Consider the following 18,236-nt stretch of genomic DNA (forward strand, 5'->3'; position numbering starts at 1 on the left):
GCTGCCAATGCTAACGCTAGTTTCTTCTCAATGAGCTAGCGCTTCAATACTGTAAAATGATTTTATGTGAACACAATGACATTTAGCAGGTGATAGATACTATGGTTTCATCACTAACAAGCTGAAACTGCCTTGAGACTATCTAATGTATCAGTGGTAAGACCTTAGTAGGACGGTCCATTCATAACTTTTTTTTTTTGGTTATCATGTCTTTCGTTGAAGAACATATTGACAAATAAGTTGAATATCAGTCAGCAGGCTAACAACGCCACATTTAGAGAAATGCTGATTAATGTGCGTAGTCCTTTTCAATAAATAAATTAAATTCACCAAAAACTACTCAATTTAAACATTTCACCTGATTTTGTGATGTTTTGATGTGTGAAATCAACATTTTATTGTAGTAAAACATAGCTGTGTTAACTTACTTTACAGGGAAGTCCTAAAGCCCAAATGAGCCTTTAGTGCCAGCAGCCATTTGGTTACTTTTCTGTATTTGCCTTAATGTATTCTCATTAGAGCAATAACTTTGCAAAAAACTTGCCACAAAGACACATAACCAGAAGTTAAGGTAGAGTTAAGACTTTTTTTACTTTGACTTTCAATGTTAGTACAAAATGTATTTAAGTACAGTAAATACAAATAGAACCATATGCCTGTGGGCATTCTGCACTTCACATTGTGATGGGTGGAGATGAACATGAAATTACAGAGGAAAATGGTCAACAGTAACTAGACCAAAGCCTTGCTACCAAAGGCTAAATTTACAGTAAATTGATGAGCTTAGAGTTAGACTTTTTTGGCACTGCAGCATAAAAAGGATGCGTATTGTTTGTGTATGTTGTTTGTTTGGGAAAGAGTCTGGTTGGTGAGCAAGGCATGAATGGAACAGTGGAGAATAATAGCTTTAGCATTTTCTTTCCAGCTGCTGTTTACACCTGTTCCTCAGAATTTCTATGCACATGTTCTAAACTGCTTTACTCAGTATTTTAACACCATCCACGCCTAATAATCCTTCTTCTCTTCCATTCACCTTTATATTGCCACTGTTTCAACACAGGTCAGTATTTCGTCATTGCTAATCTGCCTTCTAAATATATCACTAGCTTCAGTCCTATCTTCTATTCGCACCTTTTTCTGGCCACTATCACTGCCTCTCTATTGTGTCCTGACATCTGTGTATCAGTAGTCCATGCTGTGTAGCTGGTTCTTCCTATCTGTCTTCCCCTGCAGGGCTGCAGGAAGCAGCGGTAGATTCAGGTCCGCCGCCCGATGCTGGAGAGATGAACGTAACTGAACTGAGTTCCTCTTTGCTCCATTCAGCCCTCCTCCTGCTGTCCCTCTCTCCCCTCCTCCTCCTCCTCCTCCTCCTCCTCCTGCTGCTGCTGCCGACAGATCCCTTCTCTTACCCCTCTCCTGCCTGAGGCTCTTAATGACCAAAGTATGTTGTCTCTGCGAGGGGAATGCGGGGGGTTTGGACCTGTTCACCAGGAGTCCTGGGGGCCCAGGTCGGGTCAACCCTACCCATGTCATCTTACTGCCTCGACCGTCTTTTAGCCCCACGTTGCGCAGGCGGGGCAGTGGGGCAGAGGGTGACATGGTGCCCAGGTGGTCTCTGTCTGGGGAGTGCGTGGCGTGTGCGTCGGCCTCCAGGAGCATTCTGGGAGAGATGCCGTTCTTCTCTGAGGAATAAAATGTCTGCAGCTTCTCCAGACGCTCGTTGATGCTCAGGTGATGAGAGTGGTCGTCCTGGTGGCGGTTGTCATGGAAGCAGTCTGACCCAGGGTCTGCCGCCCCGTCTGATTGAGTTGTCCTGAGCAGGTGTGCGTGGCGGATCAGCCTCGACGTGCTGCTGTCTCGGATTGGCTCAGCGGGCAAGGGGACTTGGCAAGGGGCGGAGTCACAGAGTTGAGACGCAGAGCTTTTAGGAGGAGGAAGATGGACGAGCTCCCGGTCCCTGAACACTGACACTGAAACACATAAACATACAGATCCAGTCTAGTACGTCACACACACTGTAACGTGGATCAAGGATGTGTGCGGCTTTTTTGTTTCCGTATAAATCCTTACCTTCAGGAAACAGCGTCTCTGTGGTGTCCAAGGTGATGGGGATCTCCTCATCCTCTGCAGACAGAGGAGCGAGAGAGGGTGAGGGAAGGCGAGGGGGGATTGAGGGGGAGGCAGAGAGAGGAAGCTGAGGTAGAGATGGAGATGGAGGACGGTTCTCTGCGTTCTCCCTGTGGTCCTTTCTGTGCAGGTCCTCGGGTCTCTTCCTGTTGCTCTGACATATACTTGTCTGTTGGGCTCTCAGAGGCCTGCTGGACTGCTTTGAGCTTTTTTGATTGGGTGGTTCATTCTAAAAACAAGCAGTGATTAGTTATCAGAAGGCCCAAGAATGATTTCTAAACAAAGGGTACCAAAGACACCACATAGTCACCTCAAATAGAAAGGGACTCTTTCTAATACAACCACAACACTTGCAGCCACATCGGCTCCATTCTTCCATCTACGTTTCTATACAGCAGAAGATCCAGAGTTTTAACAGTTTAACCTTAATTGGGTATTCGCCGCTGTTACTGATTTCATTTTACTTGGATATACTGTAAATTGAAGTGTCTCTGCAGTAAAAACACATCAGCCAGCCACACCATTGCACTGGTTGGCATTACCATGAACAAGGGAGCTGTAGTTTCTTTTCAGTCCTACATCCTTCCTGTAAATACTGACTTGTGCACCAAATGTGTATTAATCCACAGCCTAAAATAGTCCCCAGCAAATGCACCATTTCCTCCTTGTTTAAGTAAAATCTGCTAAAGTTTACTTCCCAGCTGTTTGAGGAAATTACATTTTATTTTTTAAATAAAGCTATATACAGTATCTGTGAATGTTTTTAATTTATTTTTAGATGTATGTCTTCAAAGGAACAAATGGTCTTGGGGGTGAGTATGGAAAGCCGAAAAAGTATGGATTACATCATAGTTGGTTTTTAGTCTACTTTGGGATTAGTTGACAATAAAAATCCTTATCCTTTAATAGAATACTATTAACTTACATATTTAAATGATTACTGTGTTTGTGCTTTATGATGTTATTGACAAAATTACCTGTTGCTGGGTCTTTGATTCAGTGGTATGCTTCTCTCTCCATGTGTTCTTGCTTGGAAGACTCAAGTCATTGCTCTCTGGTTTCTGCCAAATCAATCATTTTTTGTTGTTAAAACTTCATAGCAGAACTTGAGAATGATTGTTATTGATTATGTTTTTATTTTTTACTATTTATTTGTTAACTTTTTAGTACCGTGATCCTGACCTACTTGTGTGTGTGTGTGTGTGTGTGTGTGTGTGTGTGTGTGTGTGTGTGTGTGTGTGTGTGTGTGTGTGTGTGTGTGTGTGTATATATATATATATATATTATATATATATATATATATATATATATGCTTAAAAATGAGGTGTAAACCTTGCTGGCCTTGGCTCCCTTCTGGGTCCTGCTGAGTTTGTTGAGCAGCAGGTGATAAGAGGCCATGATGGCGGAGGGTCGGTTGATGGTGAGTGTGTGTATGATTTCAGAGAGGGAGTAGCCCAGCATCTCTTTCATGTATGCCAGCACAGACGAGTTGAGATCCTCTGGGCACAACCTGGAAGAAACCAAGAGAGTGGGATGGGAAACCAGGTACAAAGATAGAAAGAAGTGTGAAGCAGACAGAAATGTTAGGAGTCATTAAGGATTAGTTGGTAAGGAACTAGGATCAGTAACTGAAGGATTGTGGTTTGATGATTTTCAACTGTGAGCAGGACCGAGCCGGAATGGTTTTGGCTTCATTCATGTGGATTTCAGAAAATGTAATGTTGCCCAGAGGAGCCATACATGATTGCATTTCCACACTGTGTAAAGTGATAAAAACCTTTTAGTCATGCTATAATACACAAAGCTGTTACCCAACAGACCACAAAAAAATACATTTTATAAGAAAACTTGCAGTGTTTCCCTCTTGGTTATTTTTTCAACATTGTAATGTTTGCGGCAGAACTTTCCCCTGAGGAGAGTTGATGTTTAGATATATTTAGAAAAATATGATTTTTAACAAGAAAATGTTTAACAATATATAAAATTGGTAACTTCTGCTAAATTATTAAAAGTATGTCAATTTAGGAAAATATGTTTGTGTTGGCTTAGGTTGTGTTTGTAGTCAGTGTGTCTACCTGTTTTTATGAGAGAGTGTGTGTAGTGGTTTCTTGGCGTATCCCTCGTTGATCCACCTCTCCTCCATCGCAGCGCTGACACTCGGTCTCTTAGCTGGGTCTGGCTCCAGGAGAGACAATACAAATGCCACTGCACCTGAAGCAGGAGCACAGATGAAGTAGTGCAACATTTGTTTTCTTTATCTTTTGAATTTTAAGAGAATTTTAGCTTCCAGTTTGCAACTTTACTATTTTGGTACACTTATACTGCTCTAAAAAAGTGTACCCCCCCCCGTATCCTGACCTGCCCAGCCCCAAAAACTGAGCTTAAAGGAGGGTGACTTACATTCGCCTGGTGTTATTGCAGGTTTAAATGCTATAATCATCTTAGCAATAGCTAGCATAAATAGCTGACATCTGAACATAGTTTGTTAGCATTCATCATGGGTTGCCTACATGGACATCAGTCAAGACCACACAGTAACAGTTGGTAGCCTATTCTAAGCTCAAGAAACTGATGGTCAACAACTGCATGGAAGAGGTTATGCTAAGTGGACCGTACTGAATAATAAAGGGCTTCACCATGCCTCATATTCGCCCACACACTGGCGGCCATGCAAGGCTCCACAGGGCACTTGGCATGCTTTTTGGTGGAGTTTGAGATCAGACCACCAACCATGCATGTAGGATGTTTTTTCATTCACATACATGCTAAGTTTGTACTATTCTTGCCTGGCCAAAAGGGACCAAACTAAAAGAGCCGACGTTGCAAACGACTGCCAGACTGATGTCACTCATTGTGACACTGAAACAGTATCAGAGACGACAGCATGGAGAGAGGCAGGATTTCCCTTCAGGACAACCAATTCAACCTGTCAGCCTGTGACATGGATCTGTCCTGTGACAGCCAAGCGGGGTTGATAGTTTAACGCCAGATGGGGATTTCTGATAAGCTCCCCTGTCTGAAGGAGCAGGTGGATTTGAACAGGACTGGATGCCAAATTCACAGATATATAAGCCAAGACTGCTCCATTCAATTACTATCAGTTCTCTCAGTCAGTGTCAACTAAGTTTGTTTGCAACTGATAGAATCAAATGCACTATTTGTTGATTTTAATCTATAAACCTATGGGAATAATACCTTCTGAAGACAATCAGTTTGTTTGCAGTGATAAAAGTCTAAAAAACTGTGTTGAAGATAAACAAAAAAAATTACAAAAAAACTGAAAATGGACAAAAAGTTGGGAAAACACAAGGAACAAATGAATTAGCTAATATAATTACAAATGGGCCAGTCTGACAAAATTTACTATGGCAGAAGAAAAAGAAGATGGAAGAAAGTGAAGCAGAGCTTGAAAGAAGAGAAAAACAACCCCATTTGGAGGCAGGATAAAGTCAGCAAGTTAATCTCGATGTCTAAGATGCCCGCCCGTGGCAGCGATACAGCCACTAATCCGATCTTGTCACAGTTTCAGAGCTTTAGAGCCGTGCTGGTTTTCCCCACAGTAACAGGAGCTATGTTTGTTTGTGGTGACATGGCGCCATGACAGAGTGTAATGGGGTGACAGTGTGTGAGAGAGACCAAAAATAAAGCAGAGAGAAACAGAGAACTTAAGGCCACTGTACTTGGTGCAGAACAAGTGGAATAAGTTAGAAATAAGTGAAAAATGTTTTCCTTCAATTCTCTGTCTCCTGACAGACTCTGTGGTCTGTAGAGAAAGGACTGGATTCCAGTATGTGTTTGCAAAGAGTCAAAGCTGAACAAATATTTCTCACGATTAACATGAATGGATGTTTATGAGATCACATCCAATTTAGATCTTACTGTGTATGGCTCAGAGTACTCAAGTGCTGAATGTGTAACTATAAGGAAGACTTTTACAAATGGAAATCCTATCAGTTTAACGGACATATTTTTAATTTGGTCTTTGATATTTGGTTTATATGTTTTTGCTAATTTAATATATACCACATTTGGCCATATTTCTAATGTTTCGTTTCATCTCATTTCTTGCAAGTAGCCTATTTAGCCCTTTAACTAGGGCTGTCCCCTGAAAGTTCAAAATTCAGATCATCAGTCCAATACCCCTCAGTCGACTGAGATTCAGTGTGCTATGTTCTTTGGGTATATTTTTGGTCGCTGCAGAGTGAGCGTTCCTCGCGTTCATGCTGTTCATGCAGCAGTAGACCTGGACCCAGGGTGAGTCTGACTGAGGCGGAGGAAGAGAGGCTTTGCCCGGCCAGCTCCGCAATAAAGTGGTGAATGTACAGGTCACAGCAATTTAATGCAATGTAGTCTCTGGCTTTTGTTTGATATAAAGCTAGAGTCTAGAGCAGAAAATGTTGCACATTTCCAATCCGTGGTTAGCGTAGTTAGCACACCTTAGCTTGAAAGAGATAACTTGGTTTACTGCATTACTTGAACATCGCTTTCACACTGAACATCCCGCCAAACCCCGAATTGCTTGATAATCTACAGGAATACCATAACTTAATTATATATTTTTTTACAATGAAGAAGCCCCTCAGGTGAAATGTGGAGTTACCTTTGCTGACGTCACCGGGGATGCTGCTGATCTCTCCGTTGACCATTTTCTGGTGCAGGTGTTTGATGTTGAAAGGCTCAACAGTGAAAGGCAGAGTCCCTGTCAGCATGGCAAACATACTCACACCTCTGCCAGACACCACACACACACACACACACACACACACACACACACACACACACACACACACACACAAAACAAGCAAAATGTGAAGAAACAAACACATTTACAAGATGCATACACAGTAATGCATTCAGTCATTTGTTTCAAACAGTAAATAACACCACACAAAAACTCATCTATGATGGCCGGACAGGAGACCTCCTCACACTGAGGCTTTATCACTTACACAGACCAGACGTCCACTTTGGGTCCATACTTCCTGTGAGCCAGCAGCTCAGGGGCCGCGTAGGCAGGACTTCCACACTGGGTGTTGAGGAGCTCCAGAGACAACGATTCAGCCTTCAGAGTGTTACTCAGGCCAAAGTCTGTGTGAAACATTATCATTTTAACAGTGGAGCACATGCACAGATGCACTAGATAGCTACGAAAGGTTCTGCCTTGCTGGTCTGTCACAACAATGTTAGTCAGATGTGATTTGAGAAAGCAGGAATGTCAACATACCCACAATCTTTATGTTGTTATGTTCATCCAGCAGGAAGTTTTCAATCTTTAAATCTCTGCAGAAGAAAAGAAAAGAGAGAGCAGTTTGGTCACAATGAAAGACTGTGGGTCACTTTAGTATTTTCATGAGCTTTGTCCTTAATCCTACAGGAATTTCTAAAGGGATTTTTCCCTCACAGATTACTATTTTGGAGCACTTAAATTGACTGACACTGTAGTGATTGTTCAATTTAAGAACTCTTGCAGTGTGTTTGGCCTTACTAAGCTTTTTTTCTGTGTATTTATGGACAACCAGATGAAATGGGAGCTGACTGGACCCACAGAAGCTAAGAAAAACCCAAACTAAATTTGGGTTTGGGTAGAGCTCAGGATGAACAGTTAGTGGTAATTTGGGATATTAGTTTGTTTTGGACAACTCAAGTCAAACTGAACATTTCCGAACGAAGTGAAGCTCTACTTGACTCGCTCTTCTCTGTCACAGTAGTATGTCTGTGTTCACCTGGGAAAGTTGCCTCACTCCCCTAAAAGTACCCCAGCCTCACCACCAACCACACCGCCAGCTAAATGAAAATCTGTGGTCAGGAGAGAGAGAGAGCTCCCCTATAAACTATAGCCTGGGAATCAGCCATGTTCCTTTCATCTGCGTTCATCTAACCAGCAGACTCTCCGGGTCTCAAAAATGCAGAAAACACTGCTCACACAACCCGAATAAAGTTCAAAGACAGACGGAGGAAGAAAGAGGGAAAAAGGGCAAGAAAGAGCGAGAGCAGACATTGTCATAAAGTAGAAAATGTATGCGGTAAACCTACTGGATGTGGGTGGTATAGGAGGTGCATTTACGTGCAAATTTTCCAGTTTAATCATCTCTGTGTGGGACTGTGGTGGAGAGTGTGAGGGAGTGTGTGTGTGTGTGTGTGTGTGTGTGACGGAGAGAGGTGCTATTGAAGGGTTGAGAGCGCCATCGTTGAGGGACTTCATTAGAGAGGAAGTCAATGATGTTGTGATGATGTGTGAATCATGGCGCCGGCGCAGGATGATGAGGTCATTGCCTGGTAATCACATTCCCACCTTCAGAGGAGCCAGGGTCTTAAACAAAAGCCCAGCGCTGTGCATATTGTGTGTGGTTGCAGAGTAACTGTGTGTGTGTGTGTGTGTGTGTGTGTGTGTGTGTGTGTGTGTGTGTGTGTGAGAGCAAGATTTGGGTGTCTAACACCTACACATACTAAAATGCCACTAAAATAACACTCAGCTCCCACACTCCACTATGCATATGTTGCCTTTCTTGCAGCATGTCCTCTTCTGTAGGCTGTTAATGTCCCGCAAACTACTGTGTGTGTGTGTGTGTGTGTGTGTGTGTGTGTGTGTGTGTGTGTGTGTGTGTGTGTGTGTGTGTGTGTGTGTGTTTGCGCGCCTGTGTGTGTGTGTGTGTGTGTGTGTGTTTGTGTGTGCTCTGAAGTGTGGATATGTGTGTGTAAATCTACAAAGCCTGACCTTAACATCTACTATGCAACAAACAGCTACTGTTTGAAGGTACATTTGGTCTGACCCTGAGATGGGAAACAATGAGTTTTCGGTTACAGAACATGTGCAACATAACATTTGAAGAAAATTAGACAACTGAACCAGTTATGATCCACCTTAATCAGGATTCAATTGCTCGCAGCTGTGAGTCGTTAACTGGCTATGTTCTGATTGGTCAGGGCAGGTCACCTGTAGCACTTATAAACCTTTCACAGGATCACAGTGGTACCTGAGCTGTTTATTCAACATGATGGCTGTTTGGTGTACTGCAGGGTGAGCAACAGGTTCTTTGTGATGTTTTGACTGATTTCTGTTAAGTAGTTGTACTTATGCTTTGTCTGCTTTTCAATAGGGCTTTGCTTCTTGTTTTGCTGACTGGTTTGAGTTACAGCTACCCTATGCAGCAAGGTAAAGTATCATTGCTGTACACACCTTTTTTTTAAAAGTTCAATTGTTTAAAAGCCTCTCCTGATTGACTACCTACAGTTAGTGCAAACCCTACTATGCAAGGTTCATGGGAAGACAACACAAGGGTTAACTTGAGCTGTCAGGGTCTCTAAATGTCTGAACTGATGTGGGTAGTGAATGTCCATGTTTAGTAAAGGAACCTTGTTAACTTCATTGCCTTGCATTCTATCTGCTAACATCACTTTTACTTCTGTTCAAAGGCATTTCCTGGGCTGTTGCACCTCCCAGTCCCTTTTCTGCTGGAGCATCCACAGAACCTAGCACTCAGCAGTTTGCTGCCAGTGGACCTGCCCTTCGACCACTTGGCCTTAGCAATCTGATCCGGCCTGGTTCTTTTCTTCCACAGTACCAGGCAGGTGAACTGCTCCAGGAACAGAAAAGCTTTGAGCGAGGCAACTCTGAATTTGAGAACAAAGCACGAGATTCCATGCCTTACCAGGCAGGTGAACTGATCCAGGAACAGAGAAGCTTCGAGCGAGGCAACTCTGAATCTGAGACCGACGAGCAAGGTTCCATGCCACCACCTCGTTTTGTCTACGCTGCACCTCTTTTCTATGTTGCACCACCTTCACAAGGCTTCAATGGAGGACCTGTGCCATCAGGCCTGGTCTCCTATCCTTACCCTTCCTATGACTACATGTTCCTGAATGGCCAGTATCCTCCAGGCACGTATACTTACACCAGCAACAGCTTTGAGCAAGGGAGGGACAGCAGGGAGGATGCTCACTACACAAGGGATAATTATCCCAGCACTCAGCAGGCCAAGAACATCCCTTATAGACATCGCACCGTCAGGCAGGCGAGTATGGGGAGTGCTAGTCAGAGTGGTTCAGCGACTGGACAACAGCAGCCCTACAGTGGAGTTGGTGTACAAGGTTCTTACTCCCAGCTGGGCTGACACCGCCGGGGAGCTCCAAGAGCATTCATGCATAAGGTAGTGTTCTGTGCTTCAGTTAGCAGGATATTTTCAGAGTTTGAGATTAACATGTTTGTTTTCTTGTCTTTCAGGTTGGCTAAGTGGTGACTCTGAAGTCTTGTCAATAAAGCTTACAACTTTTATGTTTGCCCTGGTTTACAATGTTTACTCACAAGATGCCTTACTCGTGTAGCGTAAGGTATAACTGGGTGCAGGTTTGACAGTCAATATTAATAGTCCAGAATGTGACCGCTATTTACAATCTGGCCATAGACCTACCACACAACACCAAGAACAGCCTACATAATGGCAAAACTATGCTATGAGCCAAATTCAGTCTGCTGCTTTGCCCATTTCTGGCATGACACCTTGTAGATTGATGCTATTCTAATAAATACATAAGGTAGTGCTACATAACGTATCAAAGTGTTCCTTGAATCTGAGCTCTGCTGCAGCCTCTCCTACACTAATAGGAGCAGGAACTAGTGTGTGTATATATATAGCAGTGATTTTTTTTTTTTTTTTTTTGTACCATGAAAAATCACCAATAAAGGCTTTTAAACCAAATACTATGTAAATGTCCCAGCATTTCCCCGAAAACTGGGGGAGAAATGACCAGAATCTGCCACCAAGATTACAGCTACTTAATATTTAGCACTAGGCTTTCATTCGATTGTAATGGAACAAGGCAGCACTTTCTACCGTCAAATTGCTTATAAAGGCTTCAGAACCAAACTCTACCCAATCTGACATGTTTCAGCAGGAATGCAACATAAAATTGGGGAGAATTTAACAAATTGGCAGCCAAGATGACCACTTTTACTGTGGTTGGCATGTAGCTACTATAGTTAGTAGTGGACACGTAGAATATAGCAACACTTTCTACAGTCAATTGCCGATAAAGGCTTTTAAACCAAATACTTCATAACCAGTAAAGTGACCTGGAATTCAGGAGAATTTAACACTGGCAGCCAAGATTACATTTTACTGCTGTTAGCATGTAGCTACATGCGACATTGTTAAAGAGGCGCTATGCTTTTTGCTCGCAGGTTTCTCTATAGAGATCCCCCTACAGCTTCGGAATAGATATTTGGCAGCTCCTATGTTTACTTGTTTTCAGTACCCGATCCGTTCCACCGGCACAATCCGTTCTGCGCATGCGCAAGATGTTCACGCATGCGCTGTGGTACGAGGATTTACGACACTACCCAATCTGTTCCCACGCTAGCTAACGTTAGTTTAGCTAATAGCTAATTCGGCGGACCGCTAGTTGATTATAGCGGTCTGCCGTTAGCCTCCATCGGGAAGCTAACGTTAGTTTAGCTAACGGTTAATTTGGCTAGCCGCTAGCTGATTGTAGCGGTCTGCCGTTAGCCTCCACAGTTAGGCTAACGTTAGTTTAGCTAACAGCTAATTCGGCTAACCGCTAGCTGAGACAGCATGTAAACTTTAAAAGACCCTCAAAATAAAACTTGAAAATAAACGTTAACATATATAACAGCTGTTACGTCAGTTCTACTTGTGCTCATTTAAAATACAATCACTCAATACTTGTCTTTATTGTTATAACTGTAAAGTCTTAATTTAGCTGTAGCCTGCTTTTCCCATTATGTTTGACTTAACGTTATTTTAGACTGAATCTAGCTGTCCGTTCTGCCTGCACGATCCGTTCTGAGCATGCGTTATTTTAGACTGAAGGCTGTCGGCTAGCGGTTAGCCGAATTAGCTGTTAGCTATCCCGGTGGAGGCTAGCGTAGAACAGATTGGGCAGGTCGTAAAACGGTATTATCATCTGTGCATACGTCATGGCATACGTGTCATCTTGCACATGCGCAGAACGGATCGTGCCGGTGGAACGGATCGGGTACTGACACTTGTATCTGAGTCCTCGCTCTGTCAGTCTGCTGTTTCCTCTTTCTCTGTTCCTCCGACAATGCTCTCCTAGCTTTCTGCTTCTTTTTTGCCGGCTCAGCCATGACGATAGTTTAAAAAAAACTTAATCACTACCTTGTTAGCCGGTTCCTGAATGGGCGTACGTGTGCGTGCAATGAAGCAATTTGTTACAACTTCCTGATGCTGAGGCCGGCGGCTCGCCGGCCGAAAGTTGCAAGGGTGGTTTTCCCGCTCACAGGCGGTAGGGGGAAGCAAGACGACCACCATTCAACTCAAAGAGTCATATAACCATTCCAATGACTCCGAAGCTGTTCAGTTAAGGTAAATTAAGCTTAAAAAAATTGTTCCCCTTTAACACTACTGCAGTAGTGTAGTAAAGGCTTAGAGTTGCATAACACTTAGCAGAGAGTAAAACATTCAATTGGAAATCTGAATGTTTAAGCTGTACCTCGTTATTTGAGGTTTTGGCCATGTTTAACATGAAAATCCAACATAATGTAGATGTGACAGAAAATATGAAAAAAACATGTCCACTCTAAAAAAAAAAAAATAACATTTGAAGTTTTAAATGGCTTGGAAATGTATGCTATAGAGTAAAAAATCATGAATTAGTAATCAGAATTAATCCATTACTTGTTGATTAACTGATTAATAATTTCAGCACAACTACTCCACCCTTTGGATGATGATAGCAGGCCACCCTAAGGGCAAAACTTGATCTGCACTTGTCTCCTTTATACTGTATAGAGTCTGGTACAGTACTTGGTGTAAATGGGTAGAATGTTGTATATCTGTTTCAATTAATTATTTTGAGAGGTACGTTTAAAAGGTCTTAGCACAAGAACAAAAGAGACCAAGGAAACTAAATAAAGAAAAGCAGCACACCATGCAAAAAGTCAGAGTAACCAACTCCGTATGAGGCAGATGTCTCTAATAGAAGTACTGCACATTGTGTGACTGTATCCTGTCACCTGTGTACAATGCCGTGTTTGTGCAGGTGTTCCACTGCAGAGAGGATCTGACGAGTGTAGCGCCGCACCTCCCTCTCCTCCAGCCTCTTCCTCTCACAGATCCTGTCCATCAGGTCTCCTCCAGCACAGAGCTCCATGGCCATGTAGTAGCTGTTCTCTGTCTCCAGAGTCTGACACACACAGTTATTTAAGTGCGTATTAATTGGACCAAGCTTATTCAACAGCGGCAGATAATGACATCCTTTAAATTACAGTCTACAATGAACACACTTAATCGTTAATGGTACATTCAAAAAGGTGTAATGTTGTTAGACTCCATTACTTTATTTGGGCTGTATATGCATTTCTGTAGCCTAGAAATCTAGACGCACCCTAGTGGCAGCAAATTTATTTTGCAGCCAGGGGGGTCTAGGCACTCTCTGTTGACTTGCGAGCTGGAAAAAACTAATTTTGGTCAGGCCAATCACATTGTGTATAGAGTCGGTGGGCGGGGCTTATGGCTGCTGCTGCTGGGAACAGTGGTCTTTTGGAAGACTTGGAGTTAAGCTTTTCTTTGAGAAAAGAACAAAGAACGGCACAGAAATCATTCTTAAAAAAGGAAGATGTGTTCGGAGTTTTGCCGACCGGATACGGCAAAAGTTTAATCAAAGAATTTCTAATATAGGAAGAAGTTCCACTCCCTCGTTACTTCCGGCTTCTGAACTGGTTGCAGTTCCACCAGAGTTCCATATAGGGGGTGCTCACAGGCCAGTGCAGAATGAATGGGACTCTATGGAGCTATACCCCTAAAAATCCATATATATAATTTTTTGTCTAGTAATTTGAATGTTGCATTCGAAAGGGGAGGCAAAGAAAATACACACTGCTGGGTGTTATATTTTTTAAAGTCGCTTTTTTGTTCTAAAAAGCCTTTTAAAATGTCAATGACGTCATACACATATACGGCCAGAGATACTGCTTTACAGCAAGCTCTGAGTCGCTTCCTTTTTTCTCTCGAGGCATCGACAACACAGCTGACAGGTAAGGCTCTCCCTGTTAATACATGTGCTAGAAAGAGGTTTGCTGATGTTTTAAAGACCACACCGAAATATTTACTCTGATATTCTGGCTCTGCTTCGGATGCCGTCAAGCGGGATCTCCGATCGTAATCAGTCGTTCACTGACCAATCAGCATTCATTAGCAGAATGCTAGCGTGTTATGGGCTACAACGCCTCACCCTGTAAGAAATCAAAAGGCCATAGGTACTCGTTCATTCAACTTTCGACCTATAATCCATGTTGAACTTGCAAAAACTACAATCAAATCTGAGGTTTCTCAACGCCAATCGGGCGAAAGAGACAAATTTAGCCATCTAGCTCCATAGAGTCCCATTCATTTTGCACTGGACCGCGATCACCCCCAGTGGAACACTGGTGGAACTGCAACCAAATACGGTACAATGGGGCTGAATAGGGAGTGGAACGGCTTTCCGTAGACCGGCTTTGGTTTAATCTATCAACTAGCTTCGCTACCTTCTTCGTTGCTCTGCCTGGTTGTAGCGCTATCCTATTGCGTGCAGAGGGAATTTGAAAGACATTTCGTTTATCCCGCCCCTCGGACTGAGCCCTGTCAGTGGTGAGTTCCCAGACCCGACATCTTGATGTGGGTCTGGCTTGTCAGGCTAGCATTTCTGATCATTTCTAAATGAGTGTTGGTGCGTTTTTATTTTTCTACCTCCAGCAGTACTACAATGTGAGGATGTCGGACCATCTGATGAATTCGAGGTTCTCTCTTCATGTTCTTCAGCACATAGGAATCTTGCCGCGCTTTCTTCTTGTCGATCACCTTAATGGCCACCTACACACACACACACACACACGTTCACACATGCAAAAGTTATATTTTTTAAATCTGAATTTATCAAAGGAAAGTCTTTGCTTTTTTTTTTAATTAAAAGTCTGTTTCCAGGGCTCCCAGGTAGCTCAGTTGGTAGAGCGGGCGCCCATATATAGAGGTTTACTCCTCAGCGCAGTGGGCCCAGGTTCAACTCCGACCTGCGGTCCTTTGCTGCATGTCATTCCCCTCTCTCTCCCCTTTCATGTCTTCAGCTGTCCTGTCAGTAAAGGCCTAAAAATGCCCAAAAAATAATCTTTAAAAAAAAATGTCTGTTTCCTGGGGTACCTGGGTAGCTCACGTGATTGAGTGTGCCCCATGAACAAAGGCTCAGTCCTTACCGCAGTGGCCGCGGGTTCGGTTCTGACCTGCGGCCCTTTCCTGCATGTCATTCCCCCTCTCTCTCCCCTTTTCTGTCTTAAGCTGTCCTGACAATAAAAGGCCTAAAAATGCCCAAAAATATAATCTGAAAAAAAAAAAAAGTCTGTTTCCAAATTGGGTAATCTACTTGTTCCCATGTGAACATAAACAGAACCACACACTAACTCTGAGAGATGATCAGCATAACCACAGTCCTCTACTACCGGTAGATGTTCCAGTCGGTGTAGCTTCAGAGCCTTGCTCAAGGACACTTAAATAGTAGTAGTTAAGGAAGTAAAGTGTACTGCTCAACTCACTCACACAATTGAACCATTGGCAATTCAGTCACAAGCCCCTATTTAGCCTCTAAATGGAACTTGAACCTATAACCTACTGTATAATCTATATCACTCGACACAATACTAAACCCTCAACCTTTATTTTAAAAGGAAGCAAGCAAAATATAGGGACCCAGGGAGAAAAATAAGCTTATAACAAATCGGTGCTGGAAAAAAGCAAACAGTAAGAAAACCCAACCTTTTTTTTTTTTACAGAATCTCACTGCACTGTCAAATAAGAAGGAAGTCAACTTTTATTACGTTAATCATTGCTCTCAGTACTAGGAGTTTTAAGTCTTGACTAACTTGGCAACTATTTGTGTTCTCAACCAATTTTCTCTCAAGCTAATGATGATGGGGGGGGAGCACTTGGCCTGGACAGGTAATACAATTCCTAAAGGTGATTTATATTGTAAATGAGTCAGCTTGATGGGATGACTGTAGTATGTAGATAACTAACCAAGGAAAGACTTGGGTGTGAATGACAGTAAATTGCTGGTAAGATCTAGTTTATGTTTAAGTTTATTTCCATTTTATATTACATTAATATTGTGTATAAAAAGCTATATACATATCGTGTAATTATATGTGGTGTTCTGTCATTTTATTCAAAATTTAAAAGGTCTACTGTGTTTGCATATTTGCACACTTCACCTCCACAGTTCCTGTACTTGCAGAGAGTAAGAGGAGCAAACACCCTGGGAGATGAGTTTGGTCATTACTATAGCAACCAGGTCAGGTACATATGAGCCGGGGTCAGAGACTCACTGACCGGTGAAAGAAAGTTAAACATGCCCTGCCTCCACTAAATAATGTGCACACTCATATATTCACAGTTTAGAGCCACAATATCCCCAAAATAGACTGAATATAACATACTAACAAACATTAGCATGGTGGTCTTTTAGCCTATTTGGATGAATATTTCAATTTATTTTTAAACCAGGACATGTTTAGGGCAATACTATGTATATTTTGTCTGAACATAGACTAGATTTATTTACATCACATACGTAACATAAATCTGAACATAAATCAAAACTGCAGCCTTGTAATCATGTTTACATGGCATTTGATTTGTCTGCACTGTACTGCATGAATTAGCTTATTTTTGAATTCCAGATATATTTAGCAGAAAGAGATCCATTTTAAATCTGTAAAATCCCTGTTAGAGTCATGCTTGTGAAATGAAGTAATTCCACATGGGTCTGATTGTGTTTTTGTACACATAACAAGAATAATAATAGGCCACTGCCTTCTTCCAACATGAGTGAGTATAATAATCAGTTACAAGTGCACCAGTTGTAACCGTGTAATCATAATCTTGTATGTGTGTGATCTTTTTCTTGCCAGTCTTAGTCTCTTCATGTCTCCTCACTCTTATTCTCAATTCAGGGAGAAAGCACCGACCTTTTCCCCCGTGCCGATGTGCAGCCCCTCCATCACTTTGGCAAACGATCCCTTGTTGATCATTTTCCCCACCAGATAGGATCCCACCCGTTTGGAGTGGGGGAAGCTCCGCAGCAGCTCCCTGGGGACCTTCAGAGAAGGCAGAGGCAGCCTCTCCCGGCCCGGCCCCGAAGCTTCCCACTGGGACGTGCCGCGCTCTTCTTCGTCCCCTCCCTCTGCCACCATGTCCTCCGGAGTGGACTTCAATGCTGCAGCTGGCATCCCAGACAGGGCCAGGGCCCCATGTGGCCACCTCTCTCACACACACACACACACACACACACACACAATCAAATCCCAAAACAGGACAGCCCACCCAGAACAAACATACTAACACACACACACACTGGTTAATTGAGGAAAGGAGAATGCTGCTGAAAAAAATTCTTCTTCAGGAGCAGGTGCGTGTCCTCAGAGGCAGATTTGTTATCCTCCTCAGGTAAGTATATCCTTAAGTCCAGACTGTCTTACGGAAGACTCCGCTTTCCTTCTTCTGTTATGTTACCTTTTAACAAACGCAGGTGTTCGAAGTGTCTTTCTTACAATCCGACTGTGCGGCATACACTGGCTTCTCTCTCCTTCTCTCACTCGGTCTCTCTCTGCCGGTTAGTGAATGATTAACTGTTGTGTTCTTAGGTCAGCTCCAGTGATGAGGAGGACATTCTACACCGTAATTCCCCCCTCCTCCTCTCCTTCGCACACACTAAGGTACACACAGATACTCACAGTTACACAGTAACTCTTCAAACTCTCTTACTTTCTTACCTTGGGATCTTATTTTTTAAATTCTATCCATTTCTGTTTCTCACTGACACAATCAGGTCATTTTTTTTTCAGGTTTCAGTTCAGGGTTGCTATGTAACACTAACGTGTGAGAAGGGCAGGGGAGAGGGGTAAGTGTCCGTCACCTGAAGATTTTGAAAGCCTAAAAATCTGGACCCAGGAATTAGATTTTTTTTCATCAGCTTGACACCTGTTTCAATCTTTCATTCTTCATGTACACTCTCCGGCCACTTTATTAGGTACACCTTGTTCGTACCGGGTTGCTTTCACAACTGCCTTCATTTTTCATGGTGTAGGTTCAACATGGTGCTGG

The 18,236-nt window shown here is 42.8% G+C and overlaps 2 protein-coding genes across 2 annotated transcripts; one reads left to right on the plus strand and one right to left on the minus strand.

Moving 5' to 3' along the window:
- Positions 1–518: 518 nt before the first annotated feature.
- LOC120546166 (hormonally up-regulated neu tumor-associated kinase homolog) lies at positions 519–17,657 on the minus strand. Its single transcript, XM_039780918.1, has 11 exons — positions 17,102–17,657; positions 14,835–14,957; positions 13,121–13,290; positions 7,352–7,407; positions 7,077–7,215; positions 6,728–6,855; positions 4,203–4,338; positions 3,460–3,637; positions 3,105–3,188; positions 2,071–2,356; positions 519–1,970 (listed from the first exon to the last, which is right to left on the minus strand). The coding sequence occupies exons 1-11, from the start codon at positions 17,360–17,362 to the stop codon at positions 1,183–1,185; spliced, it is 2,349 nt and encodes a 782-aa protein (XP_039636852.1). The 5' UTR covers positions 17,363–17,657; the 3' UTR covers positions 519–1,182.
- Positions 9,067–10,399, plus strand: LOC120546167. Its single transcript, XM_039780919.1, has 4 exons — positions 9,067–9,145; positions 9,225–9,280; positions 9,541–10,274; positions 10,349–10,399. The coding sequence occupies exons 1-3, from the start codon at positions 9,120–9,122 to the stop codon at positions 10,236–10,238; spliced, it is 780 nt and encodes a 259-aa protein (XP_039636853.1). The 5' UTR covers positions 9,067–9,119; the 3' UTR covers positions 10,239–10,274; positions 10,349–10,399.
- Positions 17,658–18,236: the final 579 nt, after the last annotated feature.

The sequence above is a fragment of the Perca fluviatilis genome, chromosome 18 (genome assembly GCF_010015445.1).
Source record: "Perca fluviatilis chromosome 18, GENO_Pfluv_1.0, whole genome shotgun sequence".
In the NCBI taxonomy this organism is placed as follows: Eukaryota; Metazoa; Chordata; class Actinopteri; order Perciformes; family Percidae; genus Perca; species Perca fluviatilis.